The sequence below is a fragment of the Arachis duranensis genome, chromosome 3, assembly GCF_000817695.3.
Source record: "Arachis duranensis cultivar V14167 chromosome 3, aradu.V14167.gnm2.J7QH, whole genome shotgun sequence".
In the NCBI taxonomy this organism is placed as follows: domain Eukaryota; kingdom Viridiplantae; phylum Streptophyta; class Magnoliopsida; order Fabales; family Fabaceae; genus Arachis; species Arachis duranensis.
This window is the reverse complement of record NC_029774.3, coordinates 133,558,704-133,583,436: the sequence shown is the minus strand read 5'-3', so window position 1 is coordinate 133,583,436 and position 24,733 is coordinate 133,558,704. Positions and strand designations below refer to the sequence as shown.

Below are 24,733 nucleotides of genomic sequence, written 5' to 3'. Positions count from 1 at the left end.
AATGTTGAACTTTAAAGATAATTTTGTATGCAAAAAAAATATTGAAGATAAAAAATTTTTTTAATCTAAATCATAAAGATCAAAATTATACTTAATTTTTTATCTTTTATACAGAAGAACTGGTGTATGTTTGGAGTTGATGGCAATTTTGATAAGGTCCAACTTCATTTTTGTTATGAATTGAGCTTCTATGACTAGTATTTTAGTTTTTAATGTTTAAATTAATTTTAATTTGATAATATAAAAAAATTAATTTAATTTTTAATATTTTAAATATTCTATTTTTATTTTAAAATTTTTTAACAAATTTAATATTATCTTATCATTAAATTTGACATAAATAGTTAACAAAACAAGTAAATGTTAATAACGATATTAGTTAAATTATATTTTTTTATGTGTTAAAAAAATATAAAATTTTTCTGTAACACTTCTTTTTTTGAATTTTTTTAATACAAAATTTCAAATCATAGCAACAATCATCAACCCTTTAAAATTGAAAGAAAATTTTTTATATCAATGGTCATTAATGAATCAATTTTATTTATATATTAAAATTAAATTTTATTGACTCTTCAATATGCTAATTATTTGTATTAAATTTAATAATAAAATAATATTAAACTTATTTAAAAAAAATTTGTAATTGAAATAAATATTTAAAATTTTTTAAGATTGAAATAAAATATTTAAAATGTTAAAAATTAAAATTAAAATAATATTTTATTTTTTTACTCATTTTATCATTGGTGGAAACTTGAAACCGTTAATATAATCCTATCATTCATATGTATGTCAATGTGGTAGTCAGTGGGATGGGAAGCTAACAAGTGTACCAGAAACCCGAACAAAAGCTAACAAGTATGTAGGCTGTAGTACTAGGTGGTTGGCGCGTATGGAATGGGACTGTAGTTATCAAAAATTCAAAATTGCATCAAAACAGCTGGTTTGAAGGGGAAAAAAAATCAATAAATCAACCAAGTCAAATATGTTTGTAATCTTTTTATTTTGGAAAAGTAGTTATTGGTGATTTTTTTTGAGACATAAATTATTTGTAGTTATTTTTTAAGAATTAGGTAATTTTTTTCGTGAACTGCAACAAAATTAATTTATCATTAATTTTTTAATTTAAATTATACTATATTTAAATTTTATTGATAAATTAATTTAATTTGATCTAAATAATAATAAATTATAGAATAAAATAATAATTAGGTCTTTAAAAAGTACTAATTTGATCTTTTAGGATAACAAACAATAGGCACATGATATTTTTCTATCAATTCATCAACTAAAACTTAATAGTAGTACTTATATGTACTGTTTGTTAATGACTCTGATATGTCTATCTATGAAAGATAGCCATGTAGATAATAATTTTTGGAACGAAATTTAACTTGTTTTGATAGAATTTGTGATAAATAGAAATTATATCACTTTTCTGCTCATGTGACAATAATGAGACATGCATCACTGTAAATAACAAAATACATGAATAATTTAGTTTCATTTTGTACTATTCATTGATAGAAAGCCATACATATCCACCATTTTGTTATCTTTGAGGACTTAATTAACACTTTTTTTTTTCTTTTTCAAAACCTAATTAATCCAAAGTCAACCTCTTTAAAGATCTAATTATCATTTTATTCTAAATTATATCTTTCTTTAGTAAAACAATCCAAATCATACTATCAATATTTGGAGAAGATTAAATTTTTTATATATATAAATACTCATATCTTATTTTGATGTTTAGGTGTAATATAAGCGTATCTCATTTAAGACAACAAGATATAATTAATTAAAAATAAAAATTAATATCACTGAAAACGAAATATTTATATAATTACATATAAATTAGTAAATAAGATAAATAATACGATATAAATTAGTAAATATTTTAAATTACATATTTAAATAATAAAATATTTAATTTATTTATTTGAAAAAAATCTTTGTATTATCTAAATGGAAGGCCACAGTTTTAAGAAATTGGTTTATATTTATCTTTTCCCTCTTCTGTTAAAATAAAAGAATGTGTAGGTAATACATGATTAGCTGCTAAAATGGACTGATCCCACGCGCTAAGATAGGGTGTCCTCCAATAGGAAAATGTCGGAGTTCATGAGTTTAGTGGTTAATTTTTTTATATATTGAAAAAATTTGGGTGTAATACTTAATTATTGAATTTTACGGTATTTTTTGAAATTGTGGGAATAATACAATACGCCCCTCTTGTATTGACAATATGTCCTCTTTATATTGTATATTTTAATTTAAAATATATAATACAAGGAGGACGTATTGTCAAATACGTATTGTACTGTTCTCACAATTTCAAAAAACACCGTAAAATCCAATGATTAAGTATTACACCAAAATTATACCAATATGTAAAAAAAAATCGAGTTTAGTCAATCGTGAAGAAGACGTGAGGTAATTTTATACCATGTTATCAATTTAAATTGTTTTTAATTTAATTAGTACTTAAAAGGTTATATTAAAATTTATTTAATTAAAATTAATTTTTTAATTAGTATTCAAAACAATATATAAAAAATTTTAAAATTTAAAAAAAATATAATGTAAACGATAAAGATAAATGAGTGGATATCCAATGATAAGAAAAATAATTATTTATTTTTTTAGATAAAAACAATTATTTTTTTAAAAATTAGGTGATTTTTTTGGTGAACAGTATTAATTTATCATTAAATTTNTATCACTGGAAACGAAATATTTATATAATTTTTACATTCACATTATAAACAAAATAAATAATATTATATAAATTAAAAATAGTTTAAATTATGTATTTAAGTAAATAAAATATTTAATTTATTTATTTAAAAAAAATCCCATGGTAAACAGAAGGCAACAGTTGTCACTTTTTAGGAAATAGTTTATATTTATCTCATCCCTCTTCTATTAATATAAAAGAATGTAGGTAAATTAGAGTATCCTCCAATAGGAAGACGCCGCGTGGTAAGAATTACATAGCTTTGGCCAATCATAAAGAAGGCGTGACGCAATGCTCGGGGACCCCGTTAATTTATAATTATATTTAAGGTTTCATCTGAATTAGGTAACGTGCTATTATAAATCCATAATTCCGTAAATAAATAAAACGGCGAAATATATCGTTTTTCATTCAGATCGCAGTGTCCGACACGCGCATACCCACTTCAAATCAATAAGGTTGGGGAGTCTGTGCCGGAAGGGAAACAGAAAACCCTCTTTTCGTTTTCCGGCGATATCGTTCTTTCTTCCAACCGTTTCCGGCCATCTCATCTCCCAGCAACCATGGTATTCCTCTTTTCCTCCTTTCTTTATGTTTGTCTTTTTTGGTTAAATTAATCTAAGGAAATTCATCTTTCTTGAATCTCAACCTAGATTTAGATCTAATATGTTCGCTTCTTGATTCTCAGCTGCAGTTAGGTTTTCTTTATTTATCGAACCGGATTTGTTGCGTTTGATGCTTTGATATGAAAATTGGTTTCTCTCAATTCTGATCGGATTTCTTCTAATTAACATGTGATAATATTCAATATTAACTAATTAATTCCTGAACCCTACGGTTCCTTAGAATTTTCGTTAATAGCTTGTGGATCGTATTGCCCCTAGGTTAATTTAGGGTTAGGGATCTGATCTTAATTCGGTGAACAAGTCAATTATGTGTTCCCAATGTGATGTTCTGTGATTTGGATTGATTCAATTCATGTAACGATTTTGATTGAGATTATTATTATTGTTAATAAAAATGGGGAAATTGGGTGTAGACGACATCAAGGCGACTTGCGGACAGGAAAGTAGAGAAGTTTGAGAAGAACATCACAAAAAGAGGGTTTGTGCCAGAAACTAACACTAAAAAGGGAAAAGACTATCCTGTTGGTCCAGTCCTGCTCGGTTTCTTCGTCTTTGTTGTCATTGGATCATGTGAGTCTACTTGTTCCTAATTTTCCCCTTTCTCTTTCTCATTCTAAATTGCCGTTATTATTAGAACTACATTCTTATTTCGGATTAATATTTTACCGATCATAATGATATAGAGTAATTACTTGGTAGATGTATGTGTTGTTTACACAAAAAAAAAACATCGGTGATATTCTGCAATGTCCTTTGCAAAATTCGGAAAATTATGTCGATTGTATTGCAATTCTACTTGGTGACTCATGCAGGATCTTGCTTTCATATCTGTTTCTCCTTCAAGTGTAGGGATGGATGACATAGAGTTTTCTCTTGAATATTAGGATAGTGTTTGGTAGCTGATTTGTAATATTTTTATACTGTGTGCGCCTTTCTTCCATTAGCATCTTCATTCATGGCCTTCAATTTTCCAGTGTTGCTGATTCTTTTTTTGTGTGGGTTCCTTTGGCAGCTATCTTTCAGATAATCAGGACAGCAACGAGTGGAGGCATGGCATAATTTGAGTTATATGCTTTGGACTGTGTCGTCATCTCTTAGCGCTGTAGAAAATGGCAATACTTTTGTACTCGTTCTTGTACTTGTACTAGACTCGGTTCCTGTTCACGTTTTGATGAACTATGAGGATTTCTAATTAAAATTACTACTACTACAGTATTACTACTGCTATCTATGCCTACTTTAATTTTATACAGACCGGATGACTTTCTGAAACTAGTTAACTTAGGATTGTATTTAATTTTGCTTTAACTTTTGTATTAATTTTAGCAATAATATAGTTCATAATTAAACCATGATTTGTAAGAGACTAAAAATAGGGAAAACCAAAAGAGATGATAGATCGTTGCAAAGAGATAGAGGTGGAAAAAAAGCACTTGTTGAATAAAATAAAACCATCATTTTTTCACGTAACTGGTGCCACCTTATAAAATACTAACATCAATTTTTGTCACGGGGTTGGGTAGGAGTTGGTATATAAACGTCCTTATACATATAGCATTAAAAGAATATAGTTAATAAACTAGACTTCTAGTAAGATACATGCATTTTGTTATTTATCCATACATATTTTGATGGTGTCAGTAAATTTAAACTAAAATAAGAACAAGCATATTTGAGAGGGGCGAGATAGTGAGACGAAAACTAATAGGCTGCGGCGGATTGCCAAAATCCGTCTCTAGCAGATGACACAAGGTAAGGGGGCCAATTGACATTTGCCAACACGCCCGCATGGCCGCATAGGGCATTAGCTCTATCATTAAGCTAAATGGCATTGAGAAGTGGCTCCTTTCATAAACTACCATGATCAATGTCCAAAAGAGATGGGTTTATATCTACGTAAAAATGGGTCTCTTCATTCGGCGTTCTTCATTTTCCCTTATCTATCTTTTTCTCTTAGATGGATTTATTTTCGTGGGTGGATCATTCTACATAGAAGAGTAAAACAACAAAGATAATGTTAGAAAAGAAAATGAAGAATTGATTACTATTCGTTCAAATACAAGATAAAAATACATATATTTCTCTGTTTAGACTGTAGAGCCATGAGAAATATTTGGATGTTCACAGGCCGGAACACATTTAATGTATGGTTCATAAACAATTATAATCTTTGAGTTTTGATTTTTTTTTTCTTTTTAACTTTGATAAGACACATTAAATGTACATAGGTACATACAAAAATTTATAGCAAGTCATTGGTAAGAAGGGGCTTAGAACGATCGGGGTTTCTCATCAAAGCAGCACACACCAAAATGCATCTGTTCACGTCTTCGCCAACATCCCAAAACTATTCGCTATGACTGCCTTCAAGATAGATGTAGCATAAGGCCTTGTGTTCAGTTTATAACTTTATATATTGCATGTCAAATAGTGAGTGTTGAATGTTGATAGATATGTTAATTTCTCTATTACAGCGGTTGCTTCCTTGTTTCTTTGGCTTAATATGGAGAAAATTACCTTCATAAGTTTAGTTAAAATGTACCTTGATTGGTTGGGGCATCAAAGCTGGAATCCCAGCTACTTCCAAAGTACAGTTTGCAAATTGTAAAAGTACAAATCATTGTCACACTTGTAACGTGTGAGCAAGAATTCACCATCGTTTTGACTTTTGAGACCCCTTGACATGTGGCATACTTGGTAACTCGATACCCTGTTCTGCTTCAGGAAATTTTTAGTGGATCAAAGACGATATAAAACATTTTACACCAATTTTATTTGAATGTGGAATCAAGTTTAAATAAAATAATGGGGACATTGCTTGCGTACACACACACACACACTAAGAAAAACCTCAACATTTATCATAGATCCAAGCAGATCCGTCCCTAAATCAAAACCTTCGCCCTCAAGGATTCAAATGAAAGCCAATCACTCAAAACATAAGAGACCTACACAATCATAAAACTGGACAGTATGAAGAAACTGAATCGCTGTAACCTATAAAGTATAAACCATAGCAATCACTTTTCTTCACAAACATATTGAATAAAAAACTAGGTTATCAGGTACATGCTTGATAGCATGAAGAAACACAAATCATTACAAACTTATATCATCTTTTCATACACTTTGTTTAGCCAGCAATGAACACTTATCGTTAATACATCGGCACCAACAGCCAGAAAACACATCAGTGGAGGGGAAAATGTCACACCATTGCTGTATCGTAAAAGCTAAATCAAGCCACTGCAGTTAAGCATGGATGAAATGCAGTACCACATGCTATAGACTGCCGCTTTCTTCCACGTGGCGCCACACACCCAGGAACCTTCAGCCATTCCCTGCTTGCTATGTCGTAAGTAACCAATCGATTCATGTGTTTCGATCTCAAGGACAACATAAGCAAACCTTTGTTCCCCAGGCAAGTCATTTTAATGTGCTTCCCATATAAGTCCAAGCACCATTCATTTGGCATTCTGTCTACCTCCTTCCATAAGAGCGTCATCTTCTGCAGCTCCCATATGCATACGCAGGTGGCTGCATTTTTTGTGAGCAACCCAACAAGCATAATCCGGCCATCACACTCGGCCAATGTGTGGTCAGTTAGATGCAATGGGGCTGGGATTATGTACTGTTTCCAAACCCCAGTTGCTATATCATAGGAAACAATCCCTTCTGGATCCGAATGCATGAAGTAAATTGTGCTGTCAATAGAAATAGATTGGGACTTGAAGTTGAGTGCTAATGGCAGCTTAATACCTACAGGCATGTTTCCTGGACGGCTCCAAGACTTCCTCATGGAGTCATAAACCTCATATTCTCCATCACAAGTAACCCATAGGATCTTGTAGCCTGCACCAGTTAAGTTCCCATTTGCTGTCATCCCTACAGCAACCGGAGACCAGACCTTAACTGACCTAGCAGGTAACTCCTTGAAGGATTGAGTCAATGGGTTGCAAACAAAGAAGTTTCGCTGACCAATTTCAAGAAAGCAAACTAGCCCCCCAGCAGATGCCACTGGGAAAAGAATCAACTTTGAGGGCAGTGCTGACACGGTTGGGTGATACCACTTTTTAATAGAAGGGTCGTACATGGCTCCTGAATTTGCACGCTCTTGGGTTATGATATAAAACCACGGGTTTGCGTGTTGAACTTGCGCACAATGCTGAGAAAAACTTGGAGAATTCAGCAAGGAATTCCAACGCCAGCATACAGAACGGAAACGGAAAAATGTGGCAATGGGAAGTCGAGCAATCACAGCCTCTATTAAATCCTCTGGAAAATCTTTCCAAATTTGTTGTTCCATAACTTCAGTCATAGAGGACCTTCCAGATGATTTCCCCCTGCTCTGATCTCTTCGGGGCTTCTTTGTAGATGGATGTTTTAGAGGTTCCACCATCCTCAAATTTCCAGACTTTCCAGCTGCCATTACAAGGCCACAGCAGTCATCTACAGAGTTATCATCAATATCAAGGAAGGACCATCTGTAAAAAATATAAGCGAAAATGTTTAACATACTACACACCATTAACTAGCAAAATAAATGTGCATACTAAGATCAGCATGATTCACAATATAATAATAATAAATCATCGTTACACATTTATATACAAAGTGATATTCTATTTGAAATTCAGATTGAGCCACATCATACTTCAACGATCGAGAATGTAACACCATGATGCAAATAATGCACAATATCCAGAATATATGTTGCATAGTCAATAGTGAACAAAATCTCAGCTCACACCACAAACATGGCTGTTTCAAATATAATCTAGTTAATAGTAAAAAACCAAACAGCTATTGCTAGAGATACTATTACTAAGTAGCAAGTACATGATAAGTAGAAAAATCCAGCCATGAAGTTTGCAATGATTGCTTAACGCAATGTCAAATGTACAGTTCATTATGTCACTATTCCTAGCTCTAGAAGTGCACGAAATCAACCATATTTAGTAGGGGGTGATAGCAAACCAAGGTGATCCATCTACTATTAACAGGAAATCTTCAAAATGCTAATAGTAAATCACTGTCAAACAGTATTGTAATGTACAAACACATCTTCGCATTCAAATGCAAAGGAAAGTAATGATCGTTCTTAACACTTTGCTGCTAAAAAAAATAAAGCACCCTTAACCGCAATAAGTAAAAATAAGAAGATTCTAATGTTCTTAATAGCAGGTCTCTCTACAGTGTGAGTATGTCTCTTCTGTTAATTATCTCCTTTTATTGTAAAACTTTGCTCTAAACTCCTGAACAGTATTTCAAGTTCAAGTTCATAGCATTCAATTTTGGCTGATCAGCAAACCAATTTTTGATTTTCCAAAACTAAAAATAAACAGAATGGGATTATGCAGCAAATTTAAAATAAACAAATAAGTAACAAAGTCATGAAGGGATGATGAATTAGTTAGGAAAGGTGAGAGAAGAAGAATTTTGGGGGCAAATGGGAAGACATATGGTGATGAATTTCACAAACGATGCTTGTAACGTGATAGAATTAGGCAGGGAAAAAGAAAAAGAAAATGTAACATGGAGAAAGCGAGTTACTTTAGCGTCTTACTAGGTTACCGTTCCAGAAATTAGGGAATCAGAACCGCAACGATATAGGCGATAGCAGAAATTGAAGGGCGGCAGAACAGAGAGAAAGAAAGCGAGGCGAAGGAGGGTTAAAGAGAGTAAAAAGCAAAAGAGGCATGGGAAAATGGAAATAGATCTAAGAGAAAGAGAAAGAGAAAGAGAAAGAGAAAGAGAGATACCTGGGATGATTGTGAAGAGAAGAAGACTGAAGGATGAAGGAAGATGAAGGAGACGTTGGGGAAGTGGTTGAAGATGTGTGAAGGAGCTGGTGCAGGTGAGCGATTAGGTGCCTCAGCATGGCAGCCTCCCTCTTCTTCCTCCTTCTTCTTCTTCTTTTGCAGTTCTGTGTCTCTGAAACCCCCCTCTCTCTCTAACCCATAACCAGAGAGGTCCGCGTGTTCTGAGTATGGAAGGAATTTCCACGTTGGAAGAGAAGAAAAACAGCGCAGTTATAAGCTGAGGCTCACCCGTGCGCCCACTTTATCCTCTCTCTCTTTCACTCACTCCGCATTTTCCTTTCTTATCAACTATTCACTTTACTTTATCCCCCTCCCTCCTTAATTATTTTTTAACTATTTTTAAAATCGCCCAGTAAATTGGCTTAGCCTTGTGGGATTCCAATTCCATGCAAAAACGTGAATGTAACTTTGAAAATATGTACGACTGAAGAAGAGTCTGAGAATTGGAATGAATTTGAGCACTGAATAATTGCATATATGCAAATTCAGTACGATCACCAACCAACACAGCACAACAGAATGCAGGCCAGTGCCACACAGTCACACCTTTTTTCCATCGTCACGTGTTTTTACCCAAATACCCTCCACTACTACTCATTCCTCATAAGTGCCTTTGCGCCAAGGGGTAGTCATTATGCCTCCCCACGCCTTTTGACTCGCTTCTTTAATCATCTATCATTATTTCATCCATTTTTATAAATTTCTTATTTTATACTTTATGTTAGGCAAATACAAAACATAGGGACTCCTATGGTTTCAAATCTCTCTGCCATTGGAATTTACACTTTTAAGCCACTTAATAAACAATTATTTGGACTAATGCCGTATTATGATAGAAATTATGCTACAAATTAAATATAATGAATGTTAGACTAATACAGTGCAATATCATCATTGTATTAACATATATGTCTGTATAATAATTAGTATTTAAATGAATGACTGTTGTTGGCTAGTCTATTTTTGTAAAAAAAATCGTGACTTAGAAGATGGGTATTTGTAGGTAGCAAGTACTCCTTCACCAAATCAACTCATATACATACCAACATTCCCAAGCTATTTACAATTGCATAGAATAAAAATTGAATCCCAAAATACTTAAAAATTTCCCAAATGGACGAAACCTCTCCAAAATAAAAAAGCTTTATAATTTCGAAGATATTTCTCTTCATTGTCTTGTCATTTAATTGATCTTCATGAATAATGAATATAGAAGCTGACTAGTGAAACTTTTATTCATCTTTATTCTAATAAACATAATGGGGACTATGGTATGGTATGTATAATGAAAAGAAAAAAATGATAAAGTTGGGAAGCTTTGTTAAGGAGTGTCATGATTAATGAGAGACTTAAAAAGGAGGAGTTAGTAATAGAGGGGGATTAGAGTGGGTTCTTTTGAAACTTGAATAGAATGATTAGGTTAGTGAAAAAAAACAAAGAGGGATGGGGATGCATATTTTGCGGTGAGTAATGATTTCATTTGCTACCCATATGGAAATGATACATAGATAAGTACTACTTAGGTGGTTATATTCATAATTTCATATATTCCACCCTCCCTTTGGTGGGTTGGTACATAAATATATGGTTTGATAACTCATGATGATCATCATCATGGATTCCCTTCTTTTACGTGTGCATAATTGCATCCATCTAACCATCCATTACTTCTACGTGTGCCTTTCAGATCCCTTTTTTATCTTCTATATTCCTTAATCTCACCGCCTTGCCGATCTTACCAACTCTATTTTCTATTTTCTTCCCTCCTTGTTCCTTCCTTTTCATATAAATTCTAATGATTCTACGGGCACCATATTCCTTAATACAATTTTTCTTAGAAAATGTGCTTCATTTATTTGACAAACACAAATTTCCGGTCAAATACGCATAGAATATATTGGGGAATAACGTGTTATGATTTAATTTCTTGGCGTTTACAAAAACAAAATTAAAAGAGAAGAGAGACAAGCAATTCTCCAGAACGTGAGAATACATTCCATTGGATGCATGCTTTCGATAAAATATGTGTAAGTAATTAGTGAATTGTTGTTTGTTTGCCTGAAAATGATGACGTATTTGGGGACTTTGATAATGATTCATCCATGAGAATGAGGCAGGCGCTCAAGTGTGAACATCATTGCACATATCTGAATCTGACAGGGGAAGCTCATGGACCTTTGTTTTTCGGCCTCGACAACTTCATGGAGTTCATCGTTTAATGTGCTAATATTTTGGGCCCGGTCATGTTCTTAATAGGCTAGGCTAGGCCCCTTCCTAGTACTATCTGGTTACAACTATAATGGGCCATTTAATAATATAGTAATAGGCCCAAATAGAAACTGCCTTGTCAGGCGCAAAACAAAAAGGGCTCATTTTTCATAGACCAAAATTTTGAAACTTTAATAGTTGATACTACCAAAAAAAAAAAATTTTAATAGTAAGGTTTAATTATTCTGTTAGTGTCTATAATTTTATCAAATTTACAATTTAATTTTTATATCTCTTTTTTTAATTGAGTTTTTATATTAATTTTAATTTTATAACTAGGTCCTTTTTTATATCAAAAACATTGGAAGTGTTTAAAAAACTACAAATCAACGTCTTATTAGCAGAAGTCTTGGAGCAAATGTTGTTATATGCAAAGTTCATGAAAGAATTGCTTAATAAAAAAATAACTCTAAAGAAAGATAAGACAGTAATTCTCACCAAAGAATGCAATGCTATCATTCAAACGAAATTGCCATAGAAATTAAAAGATCTTGAGAGCTTTTAAATTTCATACACTATTGGAAAAATCACCATTGGAAAAGCACTATATAATCTATGAACAAGTATCAATTTAATGTAACTGTCTATAATGAAAAAGTTGCGCCACAAGGATATCCCTCCAGCTAGCGGATAGATCAATAAAATTTTTTTATGGAGTCGTGAAAAATTTATTAGTCAAGGTAAAAAAAAAATTTACAGACTTTGTGATCATTGATATAGAAAAAGATAAGAGTGCTTTTATAATCTTGAAAAGACCTTTCCTAATCACTGGACATGAAGACCTTTCCTAATCACTGGACATACATTCATAGATGTTCAAAAAAAAATAATATTAAGAATTCATAATGAATAAATGATCTTCAATGTTTTTAAAGCCATACAATATCCAAATAAAGCATAAAGTTGTATGAAAGTTAACTTAATTAATTGATTAGTGCAAGAGGTTATTGAAGAAGAATTCTTCCTCAACTCTGTGAAAGTTTTTCAAACTCCATTCTCGGAAGCAACTGAAGAGTTGGCTGAAGAAGATGATTTAGACCAGATAAGAAAAGCTATTGTTACCTTTTTTCAAGAGAAGGGTGAACCATTATATTACACTTGTGAAAGGTATAAGAAGCTGTTAGAAAAGAATCCACACTATGCCCTACCTAAATGGCTTTTAGTCCAATTCTTTTATGATGGACAAGTCTCAAAGATGATGATTGATTCATCGACTGAAAATTTCCTTAAAAAAAGAGCATCGGACGAGGTATGGACAGTGATAGAAGAAATGACTAAAAACATCATAAAAAAGGGAAATAAAGAATTGGAGGGTGCATACTTAATGAAGGATGGCACTGAAAGGTGTTGTAAAGCATCAATCTCAAACCTAAAAGTGGTATTTGGTAGGTTGGTAGGTGGCATTTAGATATTCTTTATTTTTTTTATCTCAAAATCTGAAAGGTAATATTCTCTTTTACAATCCAGATGAGCAAGCAGGTTCGGAAGTGGGTTGGTATTGGAGTGGGTCTGCTGCCAAAGTCTATGACTCACGCAATGGTTACTTGTGGTTGTGTAAGCAGCTGTTTGGTTGGGAGGAGAGGGATAATTAACTTTGATTTTGGCGTCAGCTTGTTCCGGAAAAGCATAAGTTTTTAGTTTGGTTGTGTCTTAAGGAGGCTCTTCCTACTGCAAGTTTTCGCTTTAGAAGATGGATGTCGTCATCGGATAGGTATCCAAGATGTTTTTCTAGCCACTAATCAGTTTTACATTGTATTCGGAATTGTCCAAAAGCTCAGCTTGTTTGGCATAAGTTGGATATTTCTTGTCATCCTTTGGATTTGAAGAGCTGGTTCTTGTATCATAATAGAGAGCATCCGTTCAAGTTCTTTTCGGGACTTTGGTGGATATGGCGAGTAAGAAATAATGACATCTTTAATCCCCATTAAACTTGGCCTCCGGAAAAAGTGATTTGTCTAGCATTAACTTCAGAAAAGGAGTTTAGGAATATTTTTGAATTACAACGTATGTCCATTCCCTCTACTCTAAATGGTTTTTGGAATCCCCCATCCATTGGTACTTTTAAGATTAATTGTGATGCTAATTATTTTGGTTCGGGTGATAGTGTTGGTTTTGCTTGTGTTATTAGAGATTGTAATGTGAGTTGGCAAAGGGGGTGTTTGGGAATGATTGAGAGTAATAGTATTCTTCAATGAGAATTGTTTGCTATTTGGAGAGGATATCTCTTAATTTGGGATATGGGTCAACGAGATGTTATTTGTGAGACGGATTATGTGGAAGCATTTAATCTTGTTACTCAAGATGATTTTGGGTTTATTGATCAATTGGTGCTCAAAATAAGAGATATTATGTGTTGGAATTAGTGTGTTGATTTTCGTTTAATTATGAGAGATGCAAACACGGTAGCAGATACTATGGCAAAGATGACGATGAAATTACAACTTTCGTATGTGGAGCTTCTTTCACCTTGAGAAAAGTTTAAGAGTAATTTTAAACGAAATTGTCCCTCTATTTAAGTAGTTATTTATTTTTATTTTTTTTATTTAATTTATTTCAGTCACCGAACAAAAAAAAATGTCCAACCTAAAAAGATTAACATCAAGCTAGTAATGATAAAAAAGTATTTGTTGAAAAGTAACCTAACAATGGTTAGTTTCTTTTCCTTTTCTTTTCATTTCATATTTGCATCCTTCTTCTTTTGTATGCATCCTTCATCTTTTGTTTACGTTTTTATTTTATATATATATAAAAAAAAAACTCATGCATGCACTATCACGTAACACTCAGCATTTTATTCTCCCTCCACACTCTTCATCAAAGTCTTTATTGTTTTTATTTTGTTTTACAGAAGAGATAAAATTTCATTAAATAAAAAAACATTATATTTAAGTTTAAAGAAGTAAAGTAAAATTTTTTGGATTGTATTATAGATACACAATTTGATTAAAAAAATCTTAAATAATAAAACAATTTTTTAGTTTCTAACTTACACCATAAGTATTATAGTAAAATATCTTTCTAGAGTAGATAATTTTTTTTCGCACACAAAAAACTTCCCTCGATAAATATATAAAATTTTCAGAATTTGTAACACGAACAAACTATTATAAAAGTGGGGAAAAAATCACCACGATAAAAGAGATAATACTATAAAATAATATTGAAGTTTAAAATACTAAAGCAAATATAAACTTAGGAGAAAAGAGAAGGTGAGGAAGAAAGGGAAGAGTGGGAAGAGGAAGAGATGTTTTATCTATTTTTTTATGAAAAAATATAAATAATTAATTTTTGTGAGTTAACATTAGTTTTTTTTATTTTTAATTTAAAATTTATAATTAAGAGTTTATAATTTAAATTTTAGAATTTAATATAAATAAAATTATTTTTAAAAAAATTAATTAGTATTAACTAAAAAAAGGGTTAATTTTTCATATTTTTTTAATTACTTCAAAGGAACCCCTTATTTTATCTTTATTGGCTAGTTTGCCATACTTGGATCTTTTTCACTCGTACTCTATTATTAAATTTTTATGTGGATGTTAAATGTTGTTGAGCTGCATACAAGCATTTTAGGGATTTTGGTCATTTTCTGCTTGGTCCTGTTATTGGTGATTTAGGGATTTTGAAGTTTGATTATCACTATACGAAGGTATTTGATTATAGCATGAGCTATGATTGTTTGTGTTTGATCATAATATTACCAAGTGTGATCAATGGAGAGATTTTACAGTTCATGATTTGTTTGAAAGACATTGAACTTGTCACGGCATCAAGAAGAAATTGGTTTCTAATGCTCCAATCGTTTAATAATGTTTTTTCCACCCCTTGATCGTTGATTGTTGTAGCTCTTCTGTCTTGTGTTCCAGAAGTTGTATCTAAAATATGCTTCTTAAACCCTTGTTCAAATTTTTTTAATATATATGCTTGACATTGTTTTGCATAATGGAGTTATAGCTGTGGTTGTTTATAGAGACAGGACACTGAGATAGAGACACAAAGATACACGATCGTGTTTGGCAGAGGAGATATGGACAGAGATATTGTGTTAGAGATATTAAATTAGTGTATTTTGTGTCCATTCTGACAGGAAGGATACAGAGACACTAACACAACTTATTTTTTATTTTTTCTTTTATTATTCTTGTTAATTTTTCATAATTATATTTTTATTATTATATTTTTCATCTCAAATGTTTTGAATGAAAAAAAATGAGAATAAATTTGATTTTCATAATTTGTTTTAGTTTATCACCAAACAAAATACAAGAACACAAAATTTTGTGTCTCAATCCATTAGTGTCTTGTCCTATCCTGTTCTCAGTGTCTTGTCATGTCCTATTCTCAAAAATAAACATAGTCCATATGTTAGTATTTGTTCAATTTGAATATTATTAGGTAGATTTTACCTTGATTTATGGTCACTAGAAAGGTCTAACAAGTAAAAGAAATTTACTATAGAATTGTAGTCATCTACTGTTATTGATGTCTATTCAGTGCCAGCAAAAACATAACCAAATTACTATTGACAGCAGAGATCTTTTGATTGTTTTACTGGTTGGTTTATATTTGATAAAAATACTGCTACGGTTTGTTCAAAAATTCTAAGGCACTAGTTATTAATTCTTTTATATAGACAATGTTACCCATTTATCGCTATGTTTAATGCCTTATGCAGTTTATATACTTGTGTTATTTTTCAGGTTATCCACTTGATAATGTTAAACATTTGTGTGACAAAGAATTGAGAATGACTATTGATAATTATCATCCAAGCAATAAGACAGGACGAGGAGATTTTGGAACTGAATGTAAGAATGACTCATGTATACGTTGAAATTTTGTGGAATTAATATGCATGTTGAATAGATACAGACTCAAAGTTACAAGAATGATTTCTTAAATGTGTTAATGTCTCAAATCTCAATAGTCAATGTTATAGTTTCTTTTTTCATTTTCTTCCTTTCTTTTATATTGAATTATGAATTAATGTTTCTATTGTAATGCAAGTGCCAATTTCAGACATTTTATTATGCTATTCTAGATGGATTTTGTTTGTAGTACAGTAAAAAAATATTTGGTTAATAACCATAAATTCAATGAATGTTTTGGCACTTGGAGTTAATTATGTTTCCAAACTTTGTCTACCTTGCTCGCATTTGATTGCATTATGTGCATGCCTTTTTAAACTTTTAGTTTTTGTGCTAAGAATGAATGTATCCAGAGTCTTAATCCTCGTTTATTTTAACTACAATCTAATTATAATAAAATTTAAGAATTCAAATCAAAGTTTAAACTCATTAATTATATTATAAACAATCATATTTCAAATCATATTATAAAATCTGATTATAATTAAACATATTCAAGGTAATAACCAAATTTAAGAATTGTCCAAATCAAAGTTCAAATTCATGCTATAATTAGAGTATAATTAAATATATTTCAAAATCATTATAAAATCCAGTTATAATTAAATGGACTCAAGATAATAATCAAACTTAACATTCAAACTAAAATTCAAACACATGTTATAATTAGAATATAATTAAACACGTTCTAAATTATAATACAAAATTTGGTTATAATCAAACACATTTATGGTAATAATTAAATTCAATAATCAAAATCAAAGGTTAATACTATAATCATATTATAATCAAATATGCTCTAAATTATAGTACAAAATCTTGTTATATTAAAACTGCCATAAAAGAAATTAAAGATTATAAGAAAACTAACGATTCAAATGATTGATACATCACAAAACATCTACAAGTCTTTACAAATCCTTTGATAAACAGAGGATAATTGGAGACAAGACAACATGTGTTACACACATAATTAATTTTGTATAATTCTCTTTTCTAGGTACAGAAAAACAGAATATGATAAAAGAATCAAGTATAAATAATGATGAAAATTCCCAATAAATACCTAAATTCTCTAATAGCGTGATGTTGGACTTCTCATAATATTCAACGTTTTAGATAAGATGTCTTCTTGTGTATATTTATGTTTGGAAGTTTCTGTTGCTGCTGTTTTGAGTCAGCGTCTTTGTAGAAGTCTTCTGTAATAATAAAAGAGTCCTATTTCTTTTTTCTTTCTAAGCCTTGATCAACTGCCCGCCACAAACTGAAGACGAGCAAAGCAGAAGCAGTAAAGGCCTCAACTTCGCTCACAAGAGGAAAGAAACATTTATCATAATTAAACTAACTCATATACTATAATTAGATTATAATCAAATATGCTCTAAATCATAATACAGAATCCGATTATAATCAAACAGACTCATAATAATCAAATTCAATAATCGAAAGCAAAGTTTAATGTTATAACCAAACTATATTTAAATACGGTCTAAATTATAGAACAAAATCTTATCATGAAGAAAACTTTAACATAACAAGTCTAAGAAAAGGTAACTCTCAAATCAAATGTAGATGTCCAACTCAAGGCACAAGCAATAACAGTTGAAGATTTAAATTTGCTGAGTGATTTTAGGATTACAAAAACAAGCAATTATTCACAAAAAGTCCAATACTAAAAAATAAAACTTAGTTGATGATATTTTCACACAATTGACATTTTACCAAATAAAAAAGTACTTTAAAATTAAGATGATAATATGTTGACATTTTACTAAACAGATTGTGGTAAAAAATAATGAATCAAGTAGAATATACAATAATCAAATTTAAGAATCCAAATAAAAAATCAAACTCATTCAATAATTAAATTATAAAAATATAAAAAAGTAAAATATGCTAAAACACATTAATCAGCTAATTTGCAACAAAAAAAAAAATTTCAACTAGCTGCTACAACATCAGCTCAAAAGACTTGTATCCAGTGGTTTGATGCACCTTTAAATCAATAAACATCAACTTTTTTTAAAATAGAATCAAAATCTTAAGATAATAAGAATTATAAGTAAACGGTATTAAAAAAAACTTTCGTGAAGTGCGTGAGAGAAGCAAAGAGAAGAGAAAAAAGCGAAAAATGAAATGTATGCAGAGGTGCAATCGAAAAGAAGAGAAATAAAGTGTTAAGTGTATACAATAAAATTGTTCTGTCAAAAAAATAAAAATTACTATTGGAAAAGAAGAAAACAGAAAACAATAAAAAAAATTATCTATTTTCTAGACACATTGTCTTTTTTCTATATTCGTATTCGTTTATTTTTTATCCGTATTTTTCTATTATATCTCTATAAAATAACTAAAATTGATAGCTAAAAGTGATATATAAATAATATTGTTTAACTGAACAAAAATTCACTAAAATCTATTAAATTATTTAATAATTTTTATTATTAGTTTTATATAAAATTAATTAGACCTGTACTTCGTCTATTTTTAATTGGATTCAACTCTAAACTAAAGTAACACTTGCTAATTTGTAATTAAATGGAATTATATATTTTATTTGACACATGCCTAGTGTGGAAACGACAAACGAGGGAAGGGTTACTATAAAGTTAACGCAAGTGGCCGAGGCAGAGTTTACTGTACACATCGCCGAATGTGCTCACGTGGACCTTCTTGGTTTAATCATGTGCAGCCTTGACAGGGATCTTCCACTTTTCATTTCTCATTTTATTTATTTATTTATACATCTACTTTTAAAAGATGAATCTAAAATTATTAATATAATTAAAAAATTAAAAAATAATTAAACGATTTTAATAATTATTTTTAAAAAATAAAAAAACATTTAACAAAAAAATTATCAATTTTAATTAGTTCTTAACAATAAATTAACAATTTAATATGTTATGTAAGTTTATTCTGTTAATATAAAAAAATATTAACAAAAAAATTAATCAATTTTATAAAAATAGAGATTAAAAATAAAAAATATTTTTTATTAAAATCTTCGTTGTCTTTTAAAATAATTGTCAAAATTATTTAAAAAATTTTTAATATTAAATCAAAAGATATTTATGTTTAATTTTATATCTTAATAAGGCTTGTTGGAACAATCGTTCTAGATTCTAGCATTAGGCCATTAGCTTCAGCCGACCATTTGGAACCTTCACTTATCATTGATCACTGCATTTGGTTTATACTTGTTATTCTTAGTTAGTTAATAAATTGTTTCGGTGTATTTATCTATTATTTATTTTTATTTACTATATATAATATAGATATGGAAGAGAATGACTGAATGAGTACAATTTTTTTCAAGTATCACTTTATATACGATTTATAAATAATATAATTTTATTAATTCAAATACTAAAATCCAAGAACCAGTTATTAAAATATTAAATATTTTCTAGTTTGATTAATTTCATATTTATTATTAATATATATTTAATTAAAAAATAAATTAATACTTAGTAGGATAGTGCTTAACTGCTTATAATATTAATCACAATTCACAAATCACAATAAATAATAAAATATTAATATATTAAATTAGTTTTTAACTAAACCCTTTATTTTAAATCCTGAGCTTTTTATTCAACTTTGTTTTTCAGAAAAGAAAAAACACAACTCAGACAAGCCTGTATGTACTGTGCATTACTGCATTCCCTATTCTGCCATTTGTTCCACGACCAATAATTGAGATTTGAGAGGCATCCAAAGTATTCATGTAAATAATTCTAACCTAGATGCATTAAAAAGAAAAGAAAAAGGTTTCTATCAATATATTAATATATTTTTTTGAGTTACACGATCTAAGCCATTGATTTCTCACATGAATTGTTACACACTTACATAAGCCCTAGTTATATGTAAATCGTGTTAAAATTATTTGCATAATGGGACGCATTTTAATTTAGGGGCAACATTTTATAAAGCCTGAATTGGAATATTAGAAAACAATGATATATTGAATCTATCTTCAAATTATAAACGTTTTTTTTAAGGGAAATTCAGATTACTCGTTAATTCTTTTCTCCCTCATGAATGACAAGTGAAAATCCTTTTTATCTATCAGCTTTTAGCATACCTATTCTATTTCAAGCTGATTAAATTATTTTAGCCTCGCTCAAACAAGTTACGTTGGTCATAAGTTAACAATTTATTTAAAGGATATGTATGAACCAATGCTAGCTAAAAGTATATAATTTGCATTTCCGTTTGTTTCATCTAATTGATTATTCGCTAACTTTTGTTGACTTAATTGTACTTAAGTGATATCTCACTTAAAATTGGCATTGACTAAATAAAAATTAGTTTAATTAATTTTAATAACTTCCAATAATAAAGTAAAGTAGTATATCCAAAATCTAATGATGCGCGTTTTAGTCTTATATTTTTAATAAAATAAATTCTGAAGAGAAATTATGTTAAAATAATCATAGACTTCTTTTGTTTTTAGTCAACATGAATTAAATATATTGTTGAAGAATTGGAATAATGCAGAAGAAAGGACACAGGAGTGACAAATCTTGAAAAAAAGGAAGGTGCTAACGTGGCACGAACAAGTGCACCATATGATATGCGTGAACGTCCACGTGTCTGTTTCTGTTACTGTTTGTGGCTGCTCTCTGCTCTCTGCTTTGAATCACTGCGCCTTTCTCTCTCTGTAAATGAAACACCCATCCACTTTTTCAAATTAAAATGAACCGTTCCCTTATTCGTATTGCTATTGCTGTTGTTAACTTGTTAATTGTTATTGTATTCATATGTTTCTTCAGTCCCTGTAATGTAAGACTCTGCTTTCTTCCCTCTTTCTTAATTTCATATTTAATTATTTGGTTTAGCCTTTTTAAAAAGAGCTTTGTAGTATGTGGATTAAATTAATAGCATTAAGTATTATAGAATTAGATTAATATGATTACTGGTATGTGTGGTATGTTGCTGCCACTTTTTGAACTCTTTATTTCCATTTGTGGGTAGACTCACATTGCAACTTTGCTTTCTTTTTCTGAAAGCCTCTCAGATATTAAATAATGTAAGTAAAGGTTCAGATGATTTTCTTCTTTTGGTTTCTTCTTCTTCTTCATCCTCATATCTGTGTGTCCTTTTTTGGTTTATCATTTTTTCTTCGGAAAACAAAAATGCTAAGAAAAACAAGCTAGGTTTTCATGAAATTTGCATTGAGTCCTCCATTCTCCCTCTCTTTCTTTCTCTGCTCATTGAGCTTCACTCACTGTGCATTTTTCAGGGTAAAGGGACCAGCACTTTCCCTGTGTACTTGCAAATACTACGCTAATTCTTTGGTTTTCATATTTAAGTAGCTGATCAGAATAATTACCCTTTAATCTCTCTATGCTTTACCTTGTTGGTTTTTGGGCTTTAGCTTTATGATTGAAATGTCACAGTCAGCTAGATGGGTCATTCTCATTGGAGATCGATGAGATACACTTAACACGAATCATTGTGTATTTGTATTGTTGTTTGTTGGGGTGGGGGGTCAAGATTCATTGGTTTTGGGTATTTATGATTCGGAGGTAGGTTGTTCCCCACCATAGATTTTGATGGGGAAAAATCAGAGTTTAAATCTGGCTTTGCTGCTATTGTTTTCTAACTTTGCAAGTTCTTGTCTGTCTATATTTCTTTCATCATAAGCTGGGTGGTTGTTGTTGTGGGGTCTCATTCAATGACCGACTCTACTTCTGACGTTGCTCTGTGATAACCATGAATTATTGGATTTTGAAAGCTTTCCAAAGGCAAGTTTTGGTAACTTGGAGGAAGAGATAAAACTATTTTTTCTTTTGGTGGGGACTGATTGTTATATATCACCTTGAGAATTATTGCCACTACACTACTACTGCCACGCCTCTCTGCCTCTCAACCACATGAATTAGATCTGCATAACACTGTTGTTTTGATTGAAAAAACTAGTTAATTTTGCCTTAGCAATTAGTAATGCCTTGATTGTATTAAATTTGTGGCAGTTTCACCAATTTTGGATGTTAATAAGTGCCCTTGTTAATGATTTATCTGCAAATGTGCACCTTGCTTTTGAGAATCATTGATTCAGTTTGTGTATGGTTTCTTTGAGATTGGTTTTTATTGTTTTTAAAGAGTTTGTATTACTCTTCCTTACTTGTATAGAAACTAACAGTAGAATTCTTTTGGATTGTGCCTAGCANNNNGAGTGGAATGCAAAATCTCCCTCACAATGGGAGTGGGAGCACCTGTTCTTCTCCAATGCAAAAGTAACCGAAAACCCCAAATTACAACCACCACCAGATTGGAGTGGTGAAGCAAATGGAGAAACCAATGTTGGGTTGTTGGACAATTCTGGTGGTAGTGGTTGCTCTGAGTCTGAGCTCATGAACCCATCTTCATCAAGAAGCTCGAAATCTGCTTCCATCAATTCATCTTCCAATAGGGATAGCAAAACATCTATCTTCACCTTAGAAAGTTCCCAAGATGATTCCAGTGGTAAAAAAGAAGAGCTGGTTGAAAACTCTCATTCGCATGAGGCCCCTCCTGGCTCTGGCGAACCGTTGCTTACTCTAAAGCTTGGTAAACGCTTGTATTTTGAGGATGTTTGTCCGGGAAGTGATGCCAAGAAGAACCAGTCTTCCTCGGGTGCTCCGATTCAAGCTGTGAGTAGTGGAAAGAAATCTAAGTCCAATGCTCAGAACATGCAATATCCATGCTGCCAGGTTGAAGGTTGTGGCCTTGACCTCTTGTCAGCTAAAGATTATCATCGCAAACATAGAGTTTGTGAAAATCATTCCAAATCTCCAAAGGTGGTTATTGCTGGTTTGGAACGTCGATTTTGCCAGCAATGTAGCAGGTTTGCTTCTAAATAAATATCTGATTGTTTGATTAATGATAAATAGTTCTCAGAGTGACATATTAGGATTTAAGCTAGTCAATCAAATACATTGCTTGTCTTTCGTAGGTTCCATGGTCTGTCAGAGTTTGATGAAAACAAAAGAAGCTGCAGACGGCGTCTTTCAGATCACAATGCACGGCGCCGGAAACCTCATCCTGAAACTGTCCAGTTAAATCCATCAGATTTGACTCCGTCGCCTTTTGGTAAAACTCTGTTCGCAATATGACTATGACTGTTAATTAGTAGCTGATTCTGGTTTGCAATGGCTCCTTGTTTTACACACTTTTAGATTTCTTCTTCCAGAAGAAATCTAAAAGTGTAAGCATATTTTGAAATGGTTAACATAAGTTGTTAACGAGTTGATGTTGCAATTTTTGTGCAGCAGTTGGGAGGCAACAGATTAGCCCCTTCACTTGTACAACGAGCGGAGCCGCGAATACAGTTTGGCAAGACATGCGGCGGAGCAAGCAGCTCCCCCAGACGAAAGATTTTCTGTTGAAGGCTGTGAAAGGCAACAATGAGATACCAAGTATTGTGAGCATGGTCACAGAGGATAATTCCAAAGGCATTGCATTTGCAAGCAAGACTCTTATACTTTTAACAGATTGATTCAAACTCACTCTCTCTGATATTTCTTGTTTGTTTACCTGAGTCTTTATTTTCAGGTGTAGAGGATTCAACTACGTGCTCTGATACTCAAGATTTCCAGAGTGCTCTCTCTCTTCTGTCAACCGAGTCTCATCAGCCTCAGCGCTTGCCTATTGCTTCCTCAGAATACTGGCACACTGATCAACACCCATTGGCTTCCACCATGTGGCTCACCTACCCAACTTGCGACGACACCATCACCAACCGCTCTCAGGAATTTCAGCTCTTACGAGAACCTTATGATTCTGCTTTTAGTTATCACCACTTGGATTAACAATCCTCTTTCACCCTCACTCACAAGGTTAGAGGTTGCACACATTTTGGGTTCTTATTCTTGCAGTTTTGCAGCTTTAGGCTTTTCTGCAACCACACCAACTCGCTAATTTGTTCCCCTTTTTTTTATATAATTTTAAAGCACTTTTGTTTTGCTGCCGGGGACAGAATGCTTTTATCAAACATTCTAAAAAATTAAATTAAGGTTTCATTCTTTAAAAAACATTGCTTAATTATTTAAGACTTTTTTATGCTTGTACTCTTAAACTTTTTTCGCGTTATTAGTTTGCGATATCTTAAACTTCAATAATGTTTTCAAGAGTATTAAATATTTTCCATGCGTAAATAAGTGGAAACATTCCAATCAATTAAATATTGAATGAGAAAGTAAGTTAGCTTACATCGAGTTACTTCGTTTCTATTATGAGCAATGTTAGGGGCCAGCAATTTTTGTGATTGTTAGCCATCAACTAGCCATCAATGATGATTTGATGGTGTGAGATTGGTGTGAAATTTCATCCAATCGCTCATCTTCTTCTGCTCGTTACATGCTGGCCAATATTCAATAAAACTGCTGACCCTGTAGACTTTTCCTTTCTATTATT

General features: G+C 31.5%; 4 protein-coding genes across 4 annotated transcripts in view; 2 read left to right on the top strand and 2 right to left on the bottom strand.

Annotated features, from left to right (window-relative positions):
* Positions 1 to 3,294, bottom strand: part of LOC107482131 (histidine kinase 3) — a 13,227-nt gene extending 9,933 nt beyond the window's left edge. Inside the window, 1 exon segment of the mRNA XM_052258567.1 lies at positions 3,184 to 3,294. Within this exon segment, the coding sequence (XP_052114527.1) occupies positions 3,184 to 3,294 (111 nt within the window).
* Positions 3,101 to 4,594, top strand: LOC107482130 (uncharacterized). The gene is made up of 3 exons (XM_016102528.3): positions 3,101 to 3,309; positions 3,783 to 3,939; positions 4,382 to 4,594. Exons 1-3 carry the CDS (start codon positions 3,307 to 3,309, stop codon positions 4,426 to 4,428), a joined length of 207 nt encoding a protein of 68 aa, XP_015958014.1. The 5' UTR covers positions 3,101 to 3,306; the 3' UTR covers positions 4,429 to 4,594.
* A 1,780-nt stretch (positions 4,595 to 6,374) lies between these two features.
* Positions 6,375 to 9,627, bottom strand: LOC107482128 (F-box only protein 6). Its single transcript, XM_016102527.3, has 2 exons — positions 9,132 to 9,627; positions 6,375 to 7,853 (listed from the first exon to the last, which is right to left on the bottom strand). Exons 1-2 carry the CDS (start codon positions 9,248 to 9,250, stop codon positions 6,608 to 6,610), a joined length of 1,365 nt encoding a protein of 454 aa, XP_015958013.1. The 5' UTR covers positions 9,251 to 9,627; the 3' UTR covers positions 6,375 to 6,607.
* A 12,736-nt stretch (positions 9,628 to 22,363) lies between these two features.
* Positions 22,364 to 24,328, top strand: LOC107482127 (squamosa promoter-binding-like protein 10). The gene is made up of 5 exons (XM_016102522.3): positions 22,364 to 22,396; positions 22,507 to 23,165; positions 23,274 to 23,410; positions 23,590 to 23,787; positions 23,873 to 24,328. Exons 1-5 carry the CDS (start codon positions 22,364 to 22,366, stop codon positions 24,127 to 24,129), a joined length of 1,284 nt encoding a protein of 427 aa, XP_015958008.3. The 3' UTR covers positions 24,130 to 24,328.
* Positions 24,329 to 24,733: the final 405 nt, after the last annotated feature.